The 20314-nt window shown below is 43.9% G+C and overlaps 1 protein-coding gene across 1 annotated transcript in view; it reads right to left on the reverse strand.

Annotated features, from left to right (window-relative positions):
- The window catches only part of rps6ka5 (ribosomal protein S6 kinase, polypeptide 5), a 177949-nt gene that overhangs the window by 77282 nt on the left and 80353 nt on the right, over nucleotides 1–20314 (reverse strand). The window contains exons 4-5 of the mRNA XM_055640220.1: nucleotides 13804–13919; nucleotides 3447–3554 (exon numbers count right to left, since the gene is read on the reverse strand). Coding sequence (XP_055496195.1) covers nucleotides 3447–3554; nucleotides 13804–13919 — 224 coding nt within the window. The remainder of the gene's footprint in view (nucleotides 1–3446; nucleotides 3555–13803; nucleotides 13920–20314) is intronic.

Here is a 20314-nt window from a genome sequence, read left to right on the forward strand (position 1 = left end):
TTAGTTAACTCCCAGATTAACTCTGGACAGGTTGTCTAGCAGAAGGGTCCCAAGCCGAAATGTCAACTGTCCATTTCCCTCCATAGATGCTACCTGGCCCACTATGTTCCCCCAGCAGTGTGTATGTAGCTCCAGGTTCCAGCATCAGCAGTCTTTTGCGTCTCTGAATAAGTAATTATGTTGATTACGTGAAGATAACTCTGGTTAGCAAAGAAACAATAATACACGGCCTTCTAGATGTTAACTCCCTCTTACAATGTATAAAATACGAAAAGGGAGACAATTCATGGCACGGCCACTCTCAGGATAGGAGATTTTCAATGCCATTTATTTGCATCAAGATTCCGCAGGGCACTAGATGTCCATCAGTGCATTAGAAGTCCACATGAAATTACTGCCGCTGCAGACTTTCCGGAGATAGGAAAAATGGCAGTAAATCAAAAGGCTGATGATAATGATGGCTTTAACATTCTCACATAGATGGGAGTGCTTTAAACTTCAGGAGTTTCAGACCCTCAGTCTCCCACTAATGCCCCACTCTCAATCCCAACTCACAGGCAAACCCAACTGATTATGGAAATCCTTCACCATTTGCCCTCCGAATCACAAACCTCCTTTCTGTCCATCCGCTGTTACAGTGGCAGACATTACCTCAATAGTTCAATAGTGCACAGCACAGTGAAATTATTTTTAGAGTAGCCAGATTTGCCCCCCCCACCCCCCCCTCCCCCTCCAATCCAGGCGGGTCCCTGGATTGTTCAGTGTACTGATCTTCCTTTCAATAGACAATAGACAATAGGTGCAGGAGTAGATCATTTGGCCCTTTGAGTCAGCACCACCATTCAATGTGATCATGGCTGATCATCCCCAATCAGTATCCCTTTCCTGTCTTCTCCCCATATCCCCCGACTCCGCTATTTTTAAGAGCCATATCTAGCTCTCTCTTGAAAGCATCCAGAGAACCTGCCTCCACCGCCCTCCACCGGCAGAGAATTCCACAGACTCACCACTCTCTGTGAGATAAAGTGTTCCGTCATCTCCATTCTAAATGGCTTACTCCTTATTCTTAAACTGTGGCCCCTGGTTCTGGACTCCCCCAACATTGGGAACATGTTTCCTGCCTCTAGCGTGTCCAACGCCCGGCCCGGCCACCTATGTGTCCCCGGGGGCGGGTTCCACAGCTGACCTTGAGGGCGCAGTAGGCAACACCCTGTTTCACTTTCCCACTGGCCTTGTTCCTCTGGACCGCCGTCGACAGCTCCCTCCTCTTTGCTGCTCTGGTCTTCAGGAGACGAGCAGGGGCCGGATACGCGGCTTGCCCCCGACAGGCCTGCAGCCTTCACAACGGGTACCCCTCCTAACGTGACTCCACACAATCCCAATCACAAGCTAGGCTATCCATCTGCTTAGTCTTGAGGCAAAGATATAAGTAAATCTCCCTCAAAAGCAACAAGAACTAACAATTGTAAACATCGGGAACATTTTTATCCTCGTTAAAATTAAACCTCTTAAACTTTCCACTTTCAGTGGTACACATGCAGGACATATATAGCTTATACAAATATGTGAGGAGAGAGCATTTGGCAGTCGGACAAGCACATTTGATACAAATAAAATGTCTTGGCTGCACAGGCTTTGCATGTACAAACTAATAATTTGACTATACTAATCCACACCAGTATTAGTTGTTTTAATTAAAGCAATATTAAGTGATATGTTCTAAATATCAAATTGTTACAAAATAGTGTGCCTAGTTTTTTCCACTGGATGTGACAGTAAAAACATTAACAATTTAATTTTGTTAACCAATACTCCTTCCAATTAAAATATACTACCTCACTGCCGAATCTGAGTTAGTAGCTCAGCATCCTAGTAAAATATTAAAATACACATTTGACATTTAACGGCACAGAAGCCAGATGCTCTTGTGTATACAATTTACATGTGGCGATAGTATTTACATAAACATGGACTGTGACTGGAAAAATAAACCTCATGTCAACAGTTGGTTTTCACCTGTTGAACCCCCCAACTACTACTTCAATATTTTGTTCACTCATGGCAATGTGGGAAATTAAGGGCCTGCCCCACTTGGCCGTCATTTGCACCTCATTTACGCGTCATATGTAAAATAGGTTGGCGTAACATCGCACGCAAATCACGCGTCATCGTGCCGTCTGGTGCGCGTGACGTCATTCGAATACACTGTGGCGCGCGGCGACGCATGGTTACGCACGGTGACGTAACCATGCGTCACCACGCGATACTTCGGGACGCCAGCGTGCGACGCCAATGCTTCAGCGTGTGTACGTGATACGTCACGCAGGTGGCGTGCGAGGATTTCATGCAGCACGAAATCATGGAACGCCGCGCGATACCGCGCGCAACGCCACACTCTTCCACGCGCCCGTTCCGCGCTACCCACACGCTACCCGGGCGTCACAATGTGACGACCACATTTTTGGAGGTCGTGTAAATGGCGCGCAAATGACAGCCAAGTGGGACAGGCCCTTAAGTGTCTCGCTATGCTATTTCAAAGGAACTGAAGATGCATGAAGGCCAAATTGGATTGAATGAAAGGTTAACATCCAGTAAATGACAACAATGAATGAGATGTAGATGCTGGAAGTGCTGGTGTAACTCAGCAGGTCAGGCAGCATCTGAGCACCGGACACAACCCACGTGATCACAGGGAGGGCAAACTCCACTCCAACGGCACCGAAGGTTAGGATCGAACGTTGGTCTCTGCCACCGTGAGGCAGCGGTTCTACCAGCTGCGCCACCGTGTCGCTCTGTCGATGAGGAGGAAGCAGTTCACAGGTACAACCCATCACAATGACCATGCATTTCAGTTCACAGGGCCAAGAACAAAAGTCTGAAGAAGGGTTTCGGCCCGAAACGTTGCCTATTTCCTTCGCTCCATAGATGCTGCTGCACCCGCTGAGTTTCTCCAGCTTTTTTGTGTAACCAGCACAATATTCTTGCTGTCAGCACAAACTGTCTACTTGAGTCGGAGAGCCGATTAAATCATCAACAGAGTACAAAATACAGGGTGTGTAAGACAATGATCTAGCTTTATGACATTCAGTGCATTGCATAACTTTGAGAAGCATACCTGTCAAACCACAGGCTTGCCATCCGTCAACGTTTGAACATGGTTCAGTAAGTTCATTACAATTAGATTGAATATTACAGTGACATCATCAATAAATACTGCTCTCCCATTCTTATATTTAACATATACCGGTGGGAGATTGCAACCTTCACATGGTCCGCCCTGTTTCGACTAATGCAATCAACCCGACGTGCACAATCAAATAAGATCAAATAGAACAAGTCCTACAACTTTAGGTTGTGCACACCATAGGCAAGAAGAAGACTTAAGACAATAAATATCTATTGTGTCTTATACATGCAGCTGCAAGAAAATAAAGAGGGATACTTACTTCATCTATGAGAAACTCTTTACTAAGTCCAAAATCTGTCAGAACCACATGACCATTACTGTCAAGAAGAATGTTCTCCAATTTAATATCTCGATAAATAATTCCAAGCTGTAAAAAAAAATAAAGTTACAGAATATAACCTCTTTATGAAATGCCTCAAGTGCTTCAAAATGTGTAAAAAAGAACTGCAGATGCTGATTTAAATCGAAGGTAGACACAAAATGCTGGAGTAACTTAAGTGCATCATTGGCTGTTTTACGCTTGCAACATCAAAGTTTAATGTAAGGTAGACAAAAATGCTGGAGAAACTCAGCGAGTGAGGCAGCATCTATGGAGCGAAGGAAATAGGCAATGTTTCGGGTCGAAACCCTTCTCCAGAAACCCTTGAAGAAGGGTTTCGACCCGAAACGTTGTCTATTTCCAGCATCTGCAGTTCCTTCTTAAAGCTTAATGTAAAGTGTTTTTCTATCTAATGACTAAATGCCTTGATAATTTATGCATGTAATCCTAGAGATTTAATGTAGAGGAAGCCCAGCTTTGTCCATGCCAACACATTTTCAACATTACTCAAAATACCATTTTTAGTAACCACTGGGCTGCACGGTGGCGCAGCGGTAGATCTGCTGCCTCACAGCGCCAGAGACACTGGTTCAATCCTGACTATGGGTGCCGTCTGTATGGAGTTTGTACGTTCTCCCTGTGACCTTGTGGATGCCCTCCGGTTGCTCCGTTTTCCTCCCACACTCCAAAGACGTGCAGGTTTGTAGGTTAATTGCCATCAGTAAAATTATACCTAGTGTGTCGGATAGCACTTAGTGTATGAGGTGATTACTGGTCGGTGCGGACTTGGTGGGCCAAAGGTTCTGTTTCCGTGATGTATCTCTAATGATAGTCTAAACCACTTCAGTGAGATTAATCTCTCTACACAAAAAATATCGTCTGTCTTGACAAAGACTGCACTTACTGTATATGTGTATGTGACGAATAAAATTGACTATTGACTATCCAAAATAAAGCCCGTTTTGGATAAAATTGAGTACAAGCTAAATTAAAAAAAAGACAAAGTGCTGGAATAACTCAGCAGATCAGGCAGCATCTAGCAACTGCAATTCCTTGATTCTACAAGTTGAATAATATTGGCTTCCCTCCCGAGATCACGCAACTTTGAAATTTGTCCATTGAAAGTCAACCGATTCCCATGAGAATCATCTCAGTCACATTTCTAAATGAGGAATTGGTCTTAAGAAACAATGGGCTGTTCAGTCCCTCCTCCCTCTTTGCCATTCAATAAGATTGTGGCTGATTTTTTTTACCTCAGAGCCAGTTTCTTGCTCTAATGCCATCTGTCTTCATTTGCTTAATATTCAAATTGCTGCTGTTATTTTGACCAGGTTCTCTTGCTTTGGCAACCCCTTGACATTGTGGATGACTTTCAAAAATAAACCTAGTGAGGGAAAATGTGACTTCCTTACACAGACAGGAGGATTTATAATGAGGAAGAAATAAATAGACAGTAGACAATTGGTGCAGGAGTAGGCCAATCGGCCCTTCTAGCCAGCACCGACCGCCACTCAATGTGATCATGGCTGATCATCCACAATCAGTACCCCGTTCCTGCCTTCTCCCCTGACTCCGTTATCTTCAAGAGCCCTATCTAGCTCTCTCTTGAAAGTATCCAGAGAACCAGCCTCCAATGCCCTCTGAGGCAGAGAATTCCACAGACTCACCACTCTCTGTGTGAAAAAGTGTTTCCTCATCTCCGTTCTAAATGGCTTACCCCTTATTCTTAAACTATGGCCCCTGGTTCTGGACTCCCCCAACATCGGGATCATGTTTCCTGCCTCTAGCGTGTCCAAACCCTCAATAATCTTAGAAGTTTCAATAAGATGCCCTCTCATCCTTCTAAATTCCGGAGTATACAAGCCCAGCCGCTCCATTCTCTCAGCATATGACAGTCTCGCCATCCCGGGAATTAACCTGGTGAACCTACGCACAACTCCCTCAATAGCAAGAAAAAATGGCAGAACAATTAAACAAACACTTTGTGTCCTTTTGACAGGAAGAAGCACAAAAAACAAGAACCAAGGGCCTAGTACACATGAGGATAGAAGGACATTAGCATTATTTTAAATAAAATGTACTAGAGAAGTTGCACTGAAAGCAGAAATATCCCAGGGACACAATGATTCCCATCCCAGAGTTTTGACAGAGGTGGCTATACAAACAGTGATTGCATTGTTTATCATTCACTCTATAGAGTCTTAACCGGGTCCTCCAAATTGCCTGGGACACCTCTGCGAGAAAGAAGGGAGAGAGAGAGAGAGAGAAAGAGAGAGGGAAAGAGAGAGGGAGAGAGGGAGAGGGGGAGGGAGAGAGGGGGGAGAGAGAGGGAGAGGGAGGGAGAGAGAGAGAGGGAGAGAGGGAGAGGGAGAAAGGGAGAGAGGGAGGGGGAAGAGAGGGAGAGAGAGTGGGAGGGAGAGGGAGAGGGAGAGGGGAGAGAGAGAGAGAGGAGAGGGGAGAGAGAGAGAGGAGAGGGAGAGGGAGAGAGAGAGAGGGAGAGAGAGAGAGAGAGAGAGAGAGAGAGAGAAAGCAGAGAAGGAACAGCCTGGTTAGCCTAACATCAGTTGTAGGGATAATGTTAGAATAGATAATGAAGGACGCAGCAGCAGAGCACTAAAAGAAGAGTTAGTACAGGTGTCAGAGGTTATGGGGAGAAGGCAGGAGAATGGGGTTGAGAGAGAAAGATAGATCAGCCATGATTGAATAGCAGGGTAAACTTGATGGGATGAATGGCCTAACTCATTTCCTATAACATGAACTTATGAAAGGGACTGAACAGAGTTAGCTTGGGTTTATGAGGGGAAATCATGGGTGACTAATCTAATAGAGCTGAGAATGGATCCACTGACCTCCGAAGTAGAGAGTTTTAAAGATTTATTATTTCTCCTCAACTGAATCCTAAATGGACCAAACTCCACCTCCTGTCCCCACTCATCTGTGAGACAATGCCCCAATGTGCACAAAAGATCCAATCGCAATAAGCTGGAAGAACGGGACGACAACATGGGCAACTTGAACTGTGTGGGAAAAGAGCCAGTAATCATGAACAATAACTATGTTATTCACTTAGAGATGTAAAACAAAGGGATTGGAATGCTCATGGGAAAGCATCAAACACTAAACAAGAAAGCAGTTAACTCATTGTCTGGCTGTTCTCACAGAAAGATACAGAATAGAAGATTTTATAGCAATGCAAAAAAAACATTGCTGCAGAATTCAACGGGTTGAGCAGCATCTTGTGGAGGCAAAGGCATGGTCAACATTTTGGATCAGTTTTGACCAGAAATACCGACTGCCCCATTGCTTCCAGGGATGCTGCTTGACCCGTTGAATTCCTCCCTCAGTTTGCTTCTTGCTCCAAGCTACAGCATCTGACTTGTACCTCTGTTGAATTTTACACAAAACCAATAGAGGAAGGAAGGGAAAAAAAGTGCAAGAAAAACAATGCAAAGGAGGGCTTTGTGCGCCGCTGATCCATTCTCCAAGATGAGGAATGCACAGAAAGGCAGAGGACTATAGACAGGACATAGGAAATAATAGCAAATATAAACATTGATTTTGTACACGGGATGACAAGAAACTGATGCTAGCAAGTGTTGTGGAAGACAAAATGGAATAGGCATGCAGGACCTTGGTAGTGATACATAGAGCATTACAGCATGGAAACAGGACCGGCCCACCGAGTCCATAAGGACCATCGATCACCCGCTCATCCTAGTTCTACGTTATCCTACTTCCTCATCCACTCCCTACACGAGGGAAAATTTACAAGAGGCCAATTAACCTACAACCCCACACATCTTTGGGATGTGGGAGGTAACCGGAGTGCCCGGAGGAAACCTATCCGTCACAGGAAGAACATGCAAACTTCATACAGACAGCAACCGATGTCAGAATCGAACCTGGGTCTCTGGCACTGCGTGGCAACGGCTCTACCAGCTCTGCCACTCTAGCATTGGTATTGGTTTATCGTGAGTCGGACACAACATGCACAGCAAGCTTTGGCCAAGTTAAACTTTGAGTCAGGAGGTAGTAGGGGGCTGACCTTCACAAGGTTGAGCCTTTACGTGACAAAACTGAATTAGAGTTTCAGTGGCTGTGAGGACAGCAAGACAAAATGAATCTGGGTGGTGAGTCAGTGGGGGAACATTTATATTAGTTTAGAGATACAACATGGAAACAGGCCCTTCAGCCCACCAAATCTGTGCCAAATACCAAGCTGTCGGGGCAGACAACACTTCCAATCCAAGTGGCGGGGTTAAACATGCAGGAATATTCAATGTTCAGGAAGGATAGACAGAAAGGAAGAGGAGATGGGGTGGCATTGCTGGTTAAAGAAGAGATTGCTGCAATAGCATGGAGAGACATTAGCTTGGATGCTGTAGAATTGGTTTGGGTAGAACTGCGAAATAGCCAGGGGCAGAAATCGCTTGTTGGAGTTGTCTACAAACCACCATGCAGCAGTAGGGAGGTTGGGGATAGCATCAAGCCGGAAATTAGGTATGAGTCTAGCAAAGGTACAGCAGTTGTCATGGGTGACTTTAATCTACATATAGATTGGGCCAACTAAATTGGTATCAGCGCTGAGGAGGAGGATTTCCTGGAATATATACGGGATGGTTTTTAAACCAATATGCAGAAGAACTGACTAGTGGGCAGGCCATCCTAGACTGGGTATTGTGTAATGAAGAAGGATTAGTTGGCAATCTTGTTGTGCAAGGCCCCTTGGGCAACAGTGACCATAATATGGTGGAATTCTGCATTAGGATGGAGAGTGACACGGTTAATTCAGAGACTTGGGTCCTGAATGTAAAGAAAGGAGACTTTGAAGGTATGAGATGGGAATTGGCTAGGACAACTGGCAAATGATACTTAAAGGGTTGACGGTGGAGATGCAATGGCAAAGATTTAAAGATCGCATGGATGAACTCCAAAAATTGTTCATCCCTGTCTGGCAAAAAAATAAAACGGGGAAGGCGGCTCAACCGTGGCTGACGAGGGAAATCAAGGATAGTGTTAAATCCAAGGAAGAGGCATATAAATTGGCCAAAGGAAGTAGCACACCGGACTGGGAGAAATTTAGAACTCAAAAGAGGAGGACAAAGGTGTTAATTAAAAGGGGGGGGGGGAAATAGCATGAAAGAAAGCTTGCGGAAAATATAAAAACTGACTCTAAAAGCTTCTTTAGATATGTAAAAAGGAAAAGATTAGTGAAGACAAAGGTAGGTCCCTTACAATCAGAGACAGGTGAATTTATAATGGCAAACAAGGAAATGGCAGAACAGTTAAATGAGTACTTTGGTTCTGTCTATTACCAAGGAAGGCACAAACAATTTCCCAGAAATAATAGGGGACCGAGGATCTAGTAGGAGTGAGGAACTGAAGGGAATCCACATTAGTCAGGAAATGGTGTTAGGTAAACTGTTGGGACTAAATCCCCAGGGCCTGATGGTCTGCATCCCAGAGTACTCAAGGAGGTGGCCCTAGAAATCATGGATGCATTGGTGATCATTTTCCAATGTTCTATTGACTTTGGATCAGTTCCTGTGGACTGGAGGATAGCCAATGTAACTCCACTTTTTAAGAAAGGAGGGAGAGAGAAAACAGGGCTAGACCATTTAGCCTTACATCGGTAGTGAGGAAGAAACTTGAGTCGATTGAGCATGGATTTACGAAGGGGATATCATGCTTGACTAATCTTCTGGAATTTTTTGAGGATGTAACAAGTAGAATGGACAAAGGAGAACCAATGGATGTGGTGTATCTGGACTTTCATAAAAGCCTTTGACAAGATCCCACACAAGAGATTAGTGTGCAAAATTAGAGCACATGGTATTGGGGGTAGGATATTGACATGGATAAGGAACTGGTTGGCAGACAGGAAGCAAAGAGTAGGAATTAACGGGTCCTTTTCAGAATGGCACGTAGAGATTAGTGGGATGCCGCAAGGCTCGTTGCTGGGACCCCAGTTATTTACAATATATATTAACGATTTAGATGAGGGAATTAAATGTGACATCTCCAAGTTTGCGGATGACACAAAGCTGTGTGGCAGTGTGAGCTGCGAGGAGGATGCTACGAGGCTGCAGGGTGACTTGGATAGGTTGGGTGAGTGGGCAGATGCATTGCAGAAGCAGTATATAATATGGATAAATTGAGGTTATCCACTTTGATGGCAAGAACAGGAAGTCAGAATATACAAGTGAGATCGACCGACTGACCAAATGGTGCCAGCACAACAACCTGGCTCTCAACACCAGGAAGACCAAGGAACTGATTGTGGACTTTGGTAGGGAAGGATGAGGACCCGCAATCCTGTTAATATCAATGGGACGATGGTGGAGAGAGTCAATAACTTCAAATTCCTGAGCGTGCATATTTCCCAAGATCTTTCCTGGACCCAGCACACCGATGCAATTATAAAGAAAGCACATCAGCGACTACTTCCTGAGAAGATTACGGAGAATCGGCATCTTAATGCGGATTCTCCTAAACTTCTACAGGTAGAGTGTTTCCTCGTCTCCGTTCTAAATGGCTTACCCCTTAATCTTAAACTGTGGCCCCTGGTTCTAGACTCCCCCAACATCGGGAACATGTTTCCTGCCTCTAACGTGTCCAAACCCTTAATAATCTTATATGTTTCAATAGGATCCCCTCTCATCCTTCTAAATTCCAGAGTATACAAGCCCTCCCGCCCCATTCTCTCAGCATATGACAGTCCCGCCATCCCGGGAATTATCCCTGTGAACCTACGCTGCACTCCCTCAATAGCAAGAATGTCCTTCCTCAAATTAGGGGACCAAAATTGCACACAATACTCCAGGTGTGGTCTCACTAGGGCCCTATACAACTGCAAAAGGACCTCTTTGCTCTTATACTCAACTCCTCTTGTTATGAAGGCCAACATGCCATTTGCTTATTTCCTGCCTGCTGTACCTGCATGCTTACTTTCATTAACTGATGAACAAGGACCCCCATAATGTGTTGTACTTCCCCTTTTCCCAACTTGACAGCATTTAGATAATAATCAGCATTCCTGTTTTTGCTACTAAAGTGGATAATCTCATATTTATCCATGTTAAATTGCATCTGCCATGCATCTGCCCACTCACTCAACCTGTCCAAGTCACCCTACATTCTCATAGCATCCTCCTCATAGTTCACACTGCCACCCAGCTGTGTGTCATCTGCAAATTTGCTAATGTTACTTTGAATCCCTTCATCTAAATCATTGATATATATTATAAATAGCTGCGGTCCCAGCACTGAGCCTTTAGGTACCCCACTAGTCACTGCCTGCCATTCTGAAAGATTCCCGTTAATCCCTACTCTTTGTTTCCTGTCTGCCAACCAATTTTCTATCCATGTCAGCACCCTACCCCCAATACCATGTGCCGTAATTTTGCCCACTAATCTCCTTTGTGGGACCTTATCAAATGCTTTCTGAAAGTCCAAGTACACTACATCCACTGGCTCCCCCTTGTCCATTTTCCTAGTTACATCCTCAAAAAATTCCAGAAGATTAGTCAAGCATGATTTCCCCTTCGTAAATCCATGCTGACTCGGACCGATCCTGTTACTGCTATCCAAATGTGCCGCTATTTCATCTTTTATGATTGACTCCAGCATCTTCCCCACCACCAATGTCAGGCTAACTGGTCTATAATTCTCTCTTTTCTCTCTCCCACCTTTCTTAAAAAGTAGGATAACATTAGCTACCCTCCAATCCACAGGAACGGATCCTGAATCTATAGAACGTTAGAAAATGATCACCAATGCGTCAACAATTTCTAGAGCCACTTCCTTAAGTACCCTGGGATGTAGACCACCTGGCCCTGGGGGTTTATCAGCCATTTATCTAACTCTTAGGGCTTAAGGAATCAAGGGACATGGGGAAAAAAGCAGGAACGGGGTACTGATTTTGATGATCAGCCATGATCATATTGCTGGCTCGAAGGACTGAATGGCCTACTCCTGCACCTACTTTTTCTATGTTTTATCTGTGCACACCAGTTCTATCCTACACCCTAGGGACAAGTTTTAAAGAAGCCAATTAAACAACAAACATGTAACCGGTTTGTCTTTTTTGGAATGTGGATGGAAAGTGGAGCACCCGGAGAAAACCCAAGCAGTCACAGGGAGAACGTACAAACTCTATACAGACAGCACCCGTAGTCAAGATCGAACCCAGGTCCCTGGCGCTGTACGGCAACTCTACCACTGCGCCGCCCTTATTCTTATCGTTAACAGAGCCAATGTATTGGGCATTCCATTCCAGTCTAACAAGAAACCGAAGTGATTTGAAACATTAAATCAGTTTGATTCAGGGTTAATGCAATATCTTCCGAAAGTAAAATCAAAAGAAATTTGTTTTAGTTAGCTTCTGAAATGCACAACGAAGGATTAAAATAGGAGATTGTGAAGTGATTCAAGATGTGAGTCATGTTCAAATGTAAAGTAAATAGTTGCCTTCACTACATTGTAGTCAACATTCAATATTTTGAAATGTTACTCCTCTGGGATTTCTCCCACACAGTTTATTATTCTATTTTGTGTCTATAGCCTTTAAATACTGTAAGTGCATTCTACAATGCAAAATACAGGGGCCTGTTTATCAGAGGTGTAAATTGTTAACCAGACCATCAAAGGAGATGACCGATTTGAGCTTATGTAGAGATGACCAGCATCCTACAGTGCGAAGACGATGACCACAAGCAGGTTATCCATATTGGTAGGTAGAACTGTAAAGTGGTTAATGGTGGGAAACTACTAAAATGCCCATCCTTAAGGCAGATCTGGGTGTTATATTACCAGGAAAACAGTTATCCCACAAGGCAGTGCAGCGTAGGTTCACAAGATTGATCCCTGGGATGGCGGGACTGTCATATGAGGACAGATTGAAAAGACTAGGCTTGTATTCAACTGGAGTTTAGAAGGACTGGACAAGCTAGTTGCAGGAAAAATGTTCCCAATGTTGGGCGAGTCCAAAACCAGGGGCCACAGTCTTAGAATAAAGGGGAAGCCATTTAAGACTGAGGTGAGAAAAAACTTTTTCACCCAGAGAGTTGTGAATTTGTGGAATTCCCTGCCACAGAGGGCAGTGGGGGCCAAATCACTGGATGGATTTCAGAGAGAGTTCGATAAAGCTCTAGGGGATAGTGGAATCAAGGGATATGGGGAGAAGGCAGGCACGGGTAATTGATTGGGGACGATCAGCCATGATCACAAGGAATGGCGGTGCTGGCCCGAAGGGCCTCCTCCTGCACCTATTTTCTATGTTTCTATGTAAGTACGCAGGAGCCAATTGAGAAAGCAAATGGAATATCCAAAAGGGATGGGAGAACAGGACCCAGGAAGTCGCAAGATAGAACATACAACGGGAAGATAGTGAGGTTGTAGGAAGGTGCTGCAGATGGTAGTTTAAACTGAAGATAGACACAAAATGCTGGAGTAACTCAGCGGGACAGGTAAGATCTCTGGAGAGAAGGAATGGTGATTTTTCGGGTTGAGACCCTTCTTCAGTCTGAAGGAGATAGTAAGGGTGTCGGGGGTTATGGGGAGAAGGCAGGAGATTGTGGTTAAGAGGGAAAGATAGATCAGCCATGATTGAATGGCAGAGTAGACTTGATGGGCAGAATGGCCTAATTCAGCTCATAACATGATATCCAGTATAGCACAAGAACAGGCCGTTCAGCAAGCAATAGTGCCAAGTTAAGTTAATCTTCTCTACCTGCACACTGCGAGTCATTGGGGGGCATGTCTGCTGTATTGGCCTTCTTATTCAAGAAAGGAAACAAATCTTTGGACATGCTGCAGTAATGATTTAGTAGATCGATTCCTGGGGCGAAGGGTCACTCGGTGAATAATGATTAAGGATAATAAAAGATGAAAAAAGGTCTGTACTGTTTGGAGTTTTGAGGAATGATAGATAGGGTGGGCAGTCAGAATCTTTTTCCCAGGATGGAAATGTCAAAGGCTACAGAGCTTAGCTTTTAATAGCGACAAATTTTACAGGAGATGTGTGGAACAAGTTTTTGTTTAACCTTTACACAGAGGGTGGTCGGTGCCTGGAATACACTGACTGAGGTGGTAGTGGAGGCAGATATCATAGTAACATATATGAAGCTTTTAGATAGGCACATGGATATGCAGAGAATGGAGAGAAAAGGATTGTATCCAAGCAGAGGTTAGTTGAACTTGACATCATGTTGGGTACAGACATTGTGGGTCGAAGGGGCAGTTCCCGTCGTGCATCCATGCTGTACGTTCTATAGATTTAACACATGGTGAGCCTTACCTTGTGCAGATGTTCCAATGCCAGCACTATCTCCCCACTGTATATTCTCACTGCATTCTCCGTGAAGCGCTCTCTCTGTGACAAGTGAGTGAATAATTCCCCTCCATTCACATAGTCTGTCACATAAAATAAAGTGTTACAGTCACACAAAAGAAAAATAAGAGAATACAATGGAGAAAATACATAATAGGGGGATATAATGTCTCATAGAAACAGCTGTTTAACAGCATAATGCCATTTTATTTTACTGATAAGAAAATGTTGTATTGAATTTTTGCCATACTTGTTTATGGATCACAAAAATTGATTTTTCATCATTTCCACTTTAATTCTGAGATACTGCTGGCACCAGATCCATAGAAAACATTCAAACATGAAACATGATATACTTATAATCAGACACATTTTTACAGTGCTTTTCACAACCCTTTTAAGATTTCTAAACTGCCTCGCAATTAACATAATACATTTTCAGCACATTTATTATTGTGTAGGAAAGAATTGCAGATACTGGTTTAAATCAAAGGTAGACACAAAAAGCTGGAGTAACTCAGCGGGACAGGCAGCATCTCTGGAGAGAAGGAATGGGTGACGTTTCGGGTCGAGACCCTTCTTCAGACTGATGTCAGGGGAGTGGGCGGGACAGAGATAAAATGTGGTCGGAGGCAGTAAGACTGGTGGGAGAATTTAGAAGGGGGGGGGATGGAGAGAGAGGGAAAGCAAGGGCTACTTGAAGTTAGAGAAGTCAATGTTTATATTGCTAGGGTGTTTATTATTGTGTGGCAGGAAATGATGGCAGGCAAATTGCACACAGCAAAATCGCATAAACAGCGGTACAATAACAACGAGATATCCACTTTACAATTGGTGGTTGACAGGTAAAATCAGCCAGAACACCAAAGAGAACTTCCCCACTACTTGTCCATGAGATATTTTACTTGCCGAGGGCAGACAAGGGATTTTTAATGCCCTTACTAAATGTTGGCACCAATACTATGAGGTAAACTATGGTTAAAAACTAAACGGAAAAAAAAAATAGGACTTCAAGGCTGTAGCCAGATATGGCATCAACTGCTTTCCTGTTTAGTGTTTGACACTTTCCCATAAACCCTCAAATCACTTTATTTTATATCTTCAAGCCTCCTGCTGTGTTCTCTTCACCCCATGACTGTGCAGCTAAGCACAGCTCCGAAGCCACCTATAAATTTGCCAATAACACCACCAATTTGGCCGTATCACCGGTGGTGACGAGTCGGCGTATAAGTGAGAGAGATAAATAAAACAATTAATTGAGTGGCAAAACAACAACAACCTCTCACTCATGGTCCAAGGAACAACAACCTATCACTCATGGAACAAGACCAAGGAACTAATCGTTGCCTTGGGGAGAACTCATACTGTATCAGTGAGTTGGCGGTGGAATTAGCAAGCACCTTCAAACTCCTGGGTGTTAATATAGTGGATAGGCTAGCACATAGATGCAATCAAGGAGTAGGTGCTCCTCCACCTCTATTTTTTTTGGAAGTTTAGACTGATTTGGTTTGCCTCCAAATACTCAAACAAACTTATACAGATGTTCTGTGGACAGTATCCTGACTGGTGGCATCATCTGAATGAATGAATGATTGATTGAATGAATGAATAAGTTTATTGGCCAAGTAATCACATACAAGGAATTTGACATACAGTGACAGTTAGGAATGACACATAAAACATTAAACATTAATAATAAAACATTATCGATTAAACATGTGAATTAAATTAAATACCAGAGCAAAAGGAGGCTACAGATTTTTGGTTATTGAGTAGAGTTACTACTCGTGAAAAAAAAGCAGTTTTTATGTCTGGCTGTGGCAGCTTTGACAGTCCGGAGTCGCCTTCCAGAGGGAAGTGATTCAAAGAGTTTGTGGCCAGGTTGAGAGGGGTCAGAGATGATCTTACCCACTCGCTTCCTGGCCCTTACAATGTACAGTTCATCAATGGAGGGAAGGTTGCAGCCAACAACCTTCTTAGCTGATCGGACGATTCGCTGCAGCCTCCAGGTGGCGTGCTTGGTGGCTGAGCCAAACCAGACCATGATGGAGAAGGTGAGGACAGACTCTACGATGGCCGCATAGAATCTGATGTACTACTCCAACGCACAGGAGCATCAGAGGTTACAACGAGTGGTGGGCTCAGCCCATTCCATCAAGGATGTAGCCCTCACCTCCATCAAGAACATCTACACGAGGCGCTGCCTCAAGAGAGCAGCATTTATCATGAAGGATCCCCACCATCCGGGACATGCCCGCTTCTCACTGCTATCATCAGGCAGGAGATTTAAAAGCCTGAAGTCCGGAGCTGCAAATTTCCGACAACTACAAGGTACTTGTACCGTAGACACAAAATGCTAGAGTAACTCAGCGGGACAAGCAGCATCTCGGGATGGAAGGAATGTGTGACGTTTCGGGTTGTCACCTTCCCCTCAGCTAACAATGAGCCAATGTACATTTTCCTTGACCTCCATTCCCTTTGATTTCTCGCTTTCACACCTTACCCTTCCATATCTCTATGTCTCCCTCTCCCATGACTCTCAGTCTGAAGAAGGGTCTCGACCCGAAACGTCACCTATTCCTTCTATCCAGAGATGCTACCTGTCCGGCAAGTTACTCTGGCATTTTGTGTCTATCTTCGGTGTAAACCAGCATCTGCAGTTCCTTGCTACACAGGTTCTTGAAGCAACCTGTACAACCCTAATCCTACAAAAATGGAGCGGTTCCATGGACATTTTTTTTCAAATTATGTTTTTGCACAAATATCTTTTTTCTTTTAGAAATTTTGTGTAATACATGTAAAATGAATGCATTTTTTGAGTGTTTGTCTAAAATCTGTGTGTGTGAGTTTTCATTGTACTTGTGCGCCACGGTATGCATAGTAGGCCCCTCTCGGTCATGACTGACCATGGGTGATGCATCCTGGTCGGATGCAAGCCTGGGCTATGTCATATGGAGGACAGGCTGTTGCCCATGCAGCACGCCCCCCCTCTCCACGTCGCTGATCGATCCAAAGGAACAGCAGAGCTGTTACAGTTTGGCACCAGCGCCGTCGCAGGAGCTGCCAGAGCGAGGCTGTAGACAACGACGAACTGCCTTAGGGCTCCGACTCCGGATTTTCTTGAGGTTTATTCCTGGAGCCTTTTCTGGATATGGCCACAAGGCAGTGGAGGTTTTAAATCAGAGTTTTCCCTCTCCTAGATGGGCTGCCTTCCCAGGCTGACGAGCCACATCTACCCGAGACTCGCGGGGGCGGGGAGCGTCTACCTTCCCGTGCAGGTCTATAGCGCCTGCCCACTGCCGTACGCATGCACATGACAATAATCTCAAGCTGACTTGACAAAAACAAAGTTCTGACTGTTCTGACGGCCAGTGGCTTTCCCCCAGAACATTTTGTGTACAGATGTTTGTTATTTAATTTTGGCTACATTTGGAATTGAAATACAAACAATACTGAACCGTACAGAACAAATATGAAAAGCTGTGGAATGAAAAACAATCTGAATCAAATGGTACAAGGGTGGAAAAAGAACAATTTAGGAAGGCAGAACAATCACTTGATTGTTCACTGACCGATGAAAGAAAGTTTCTTTTGGCTTCAACTGTGCAAGCAGATGGTTCATCGCGGATGTTTTCAAACCAATAACATTAGGCTGCACAACACAAGTGTTTCAAAAAAAATAAATCCTATCCCTTGAGGCTCATATCCGAGTGAAAGTATTATGAAGTTTAACCTTGTTCAGTCTGAAGAAGGGTCTCGATCTGAAATGTCACCCATCTCCAGCCGGGCAGCATCTCCAGTGATGCTGCCTGATCCCCTCTGAGTTACTCCAGCATTTTGTGCCTATCTTCGCAAGTAAACATTTAATTGTTCCTGCTCACGTCTTGTGCACATGCCAAATAAACACTCTTGAACTCTTGGTAGCCAACAAAACCCGGTCCAATAGTGAGAAATTCCACAGATCAACACAATGTTAGCCATCTTCAACAAATCACCTACTGCACAAAAGCCCATTTTCAATTCCATGTTCAAGGACTTCTTACAACTTAAAGGATTCTAAACACCGTTTGTACGAGATGTTGGTAGGGCCACATTTGAAATATTTCAACCACAAATAAGCTAACGCAAGTAAACTGCACTCCTGAAATATTTTTTTTTAAACCCAGAAATGGTGGAACTATGAGATAAAAACTGAAAATACTGGAAACACCCAGGTCAGACAGTGTCTGTGCAAACAAAAAGATGACTATTATTTCTAGTCGAAAACCCTTCATGAGGAATTGTGCTCCTGCTCGGGGATTCCCAATCATTAAAAGTGGAAAGTCACCGATTAAAATGTTATTTAACTATTATATAATATCCATGTCACTGGCTGTTAGAAATCTGACCCTAGGTACCAATCACTTGTAGTCATTTCTCGAAGTGACTTTTAGTTTAGGAATTATGAAATGGTTGCAACAGATCTGCACTTTGTTAATTAGGATTACATAAATAAATCAGTTTAATTAATACCCAATGTTGCAGTATCTTCAGTGCCCTTTGTAACATGGATAACTGAACTTGGATTGCCTACAAGGAACTACAAGGTACTTGAAACATAGACACAAAATGCTGGAGTAACTCAGCGGGACAGGCAGCATCTCTGGATGGAAGGAATGGGTGACGTTTCGGGTTGTCACCTTCCCCTCACCTAACAATGATCCAATGTACATTTTCCTTGACCTCCATCCCTTTGACCTCTCGATTTCACACCTTACCCTTCCATATCTCTATGTCTCGATCCAAAACGTCACCTATTCTTTCTATCCAGGCACGCTATCTGTCCTGCTGAGTTACTCCAGAATTTTGTGTCTAACACTCTGCTCCATTGGAGACAATTTTCCATGGAAGCTGGGAAAGCAGATGCAGGTACATATGCATGGACTGAATGCTGATGGCACCAAAAAAACAAAAAACAGGACCAAAATAGCAGCAGGCACCACAAACGGGATGCACTGCCTGCCCTTCGAGACCTGAAACATCACCTATTCCTTCGCTCAATAGATGCTGCCTCACCCGCTGAGTTTCTCCAGCATTTTTGTCTATCTTCGATTTTTCCAGCATCTGCAGTTCTTTCTTAATCATTAGGAGACTAAATACTACCACATATTTTTTCCCCCAAACCGTGCTCACTGGTGAGACAGAGCACAATACTGGAGGAGGTAATTGAGGCAGAGACTATCACAGCATTTAAAAGACATTTGGACAGCTACATGGATAGGAAAGGTTTGCATATGGGCCAAATATGGGCAAATGGGACTAGTAGAATTAGGCTATTCTTCCGATCAAGTCTACTGCGCCATTCAACATGGCTGATCAATCTCTCCTTCCTAACCCCATTCTCTTGCCTTCTCGCCATAACCTGATACCTGTACAATAATCTATCTATCTCTGCTTAAAAATATCCACTGACTTGGCCTCCACAGTCTTCTGTGGCAAAGAATTCCACAGATTCACCACCTTCTGACTAATGAAATATCTCCTCATCTCCTTCCTAAAAGAACGTCCTTTAATTCTGAAGCTATGACCCCTAGCCCTAGACTATCCCACTAGTCAAAGCACCCTCTCCACATCCACTATCTCTAAGCCTTTCACTATTCTGTATGTTTCAATGAGGTCCTTCCTCATTATTCTAAACTCCAGCAAGTATAGGCCCAGTGCCAACAAATGCTCATCATATGATAACCCACTCATTCCTGGGATAACTCTTGTAAACCTCCTCTAGACCCACTCCAGAGCCAGCACATCCTTCCTCAGATATGGTGCCCAAAATGACTCACAATATTCCTTATAGAGCCTCAACATTCCATCCCTGTTTTTGTATACAAGCCCTCTTGAAATAAATGCTAGCATTGAGTTTGCTTTCTTTACTACCGATTACTTGCAGGTTAACTTTTTGGGAATCCTGTACCAGTCCTTTTGAACCTTGGATTATCTCCCCATTTAGAAAATAGTCTATGCCTTTATTCTTACTACCAAAATACATGACTCCACACTTTTTTGCTACAATATATTCCATCTGCCACTTCTCTGCCCACATTCCGCCCTTCTGCATGGTCCCTGCTTTCTCTACACTGCCTGGCCATTTTCGTACAATCCGCAAAACTGGCCACAAAGCCTTCAATCCCGTCGTCCAAATCATTATTATACAACATGAAGAGTAGCGGCCCCAGCACCAAACCCTGCGGAACTCCTCTAGTTACTGGCAGCCAAGCAGAAAAAGCCCTCTTTATTGCCACTCTTTGTCTTCTGCCATCCAGCCAACCTGCTATCCATGCTAGTATCTGCCCTTTGATACCGTGGGCTCTCATCTTCCTTAGCAGCCTCACGTGTGGCACCTTCTCAAAGGCTTTCTGAAAATGGTGTTAATAATGAGTTCCCTGAAATCAATATTGTTAATAATGCTCCTGTTGAGAATAAGATACAGCAAAATATCATC

The sequence above is a fragment of the Leucoraja erinacea genome, chromosome 9 (genome assembly GCF_028641065.1).
Source record: "Leucoraja erinacea ecotype New England chromosome 9, Leri_hhj_1, whole genome shotgun sequence".
Classification (NCBI taxonomy): Eukaryota; Metazoa; Chordata; class Chondrichthyes; order Rajiformes; family Rajidae; genus Leucoraja; species Leucoraja erinaceus.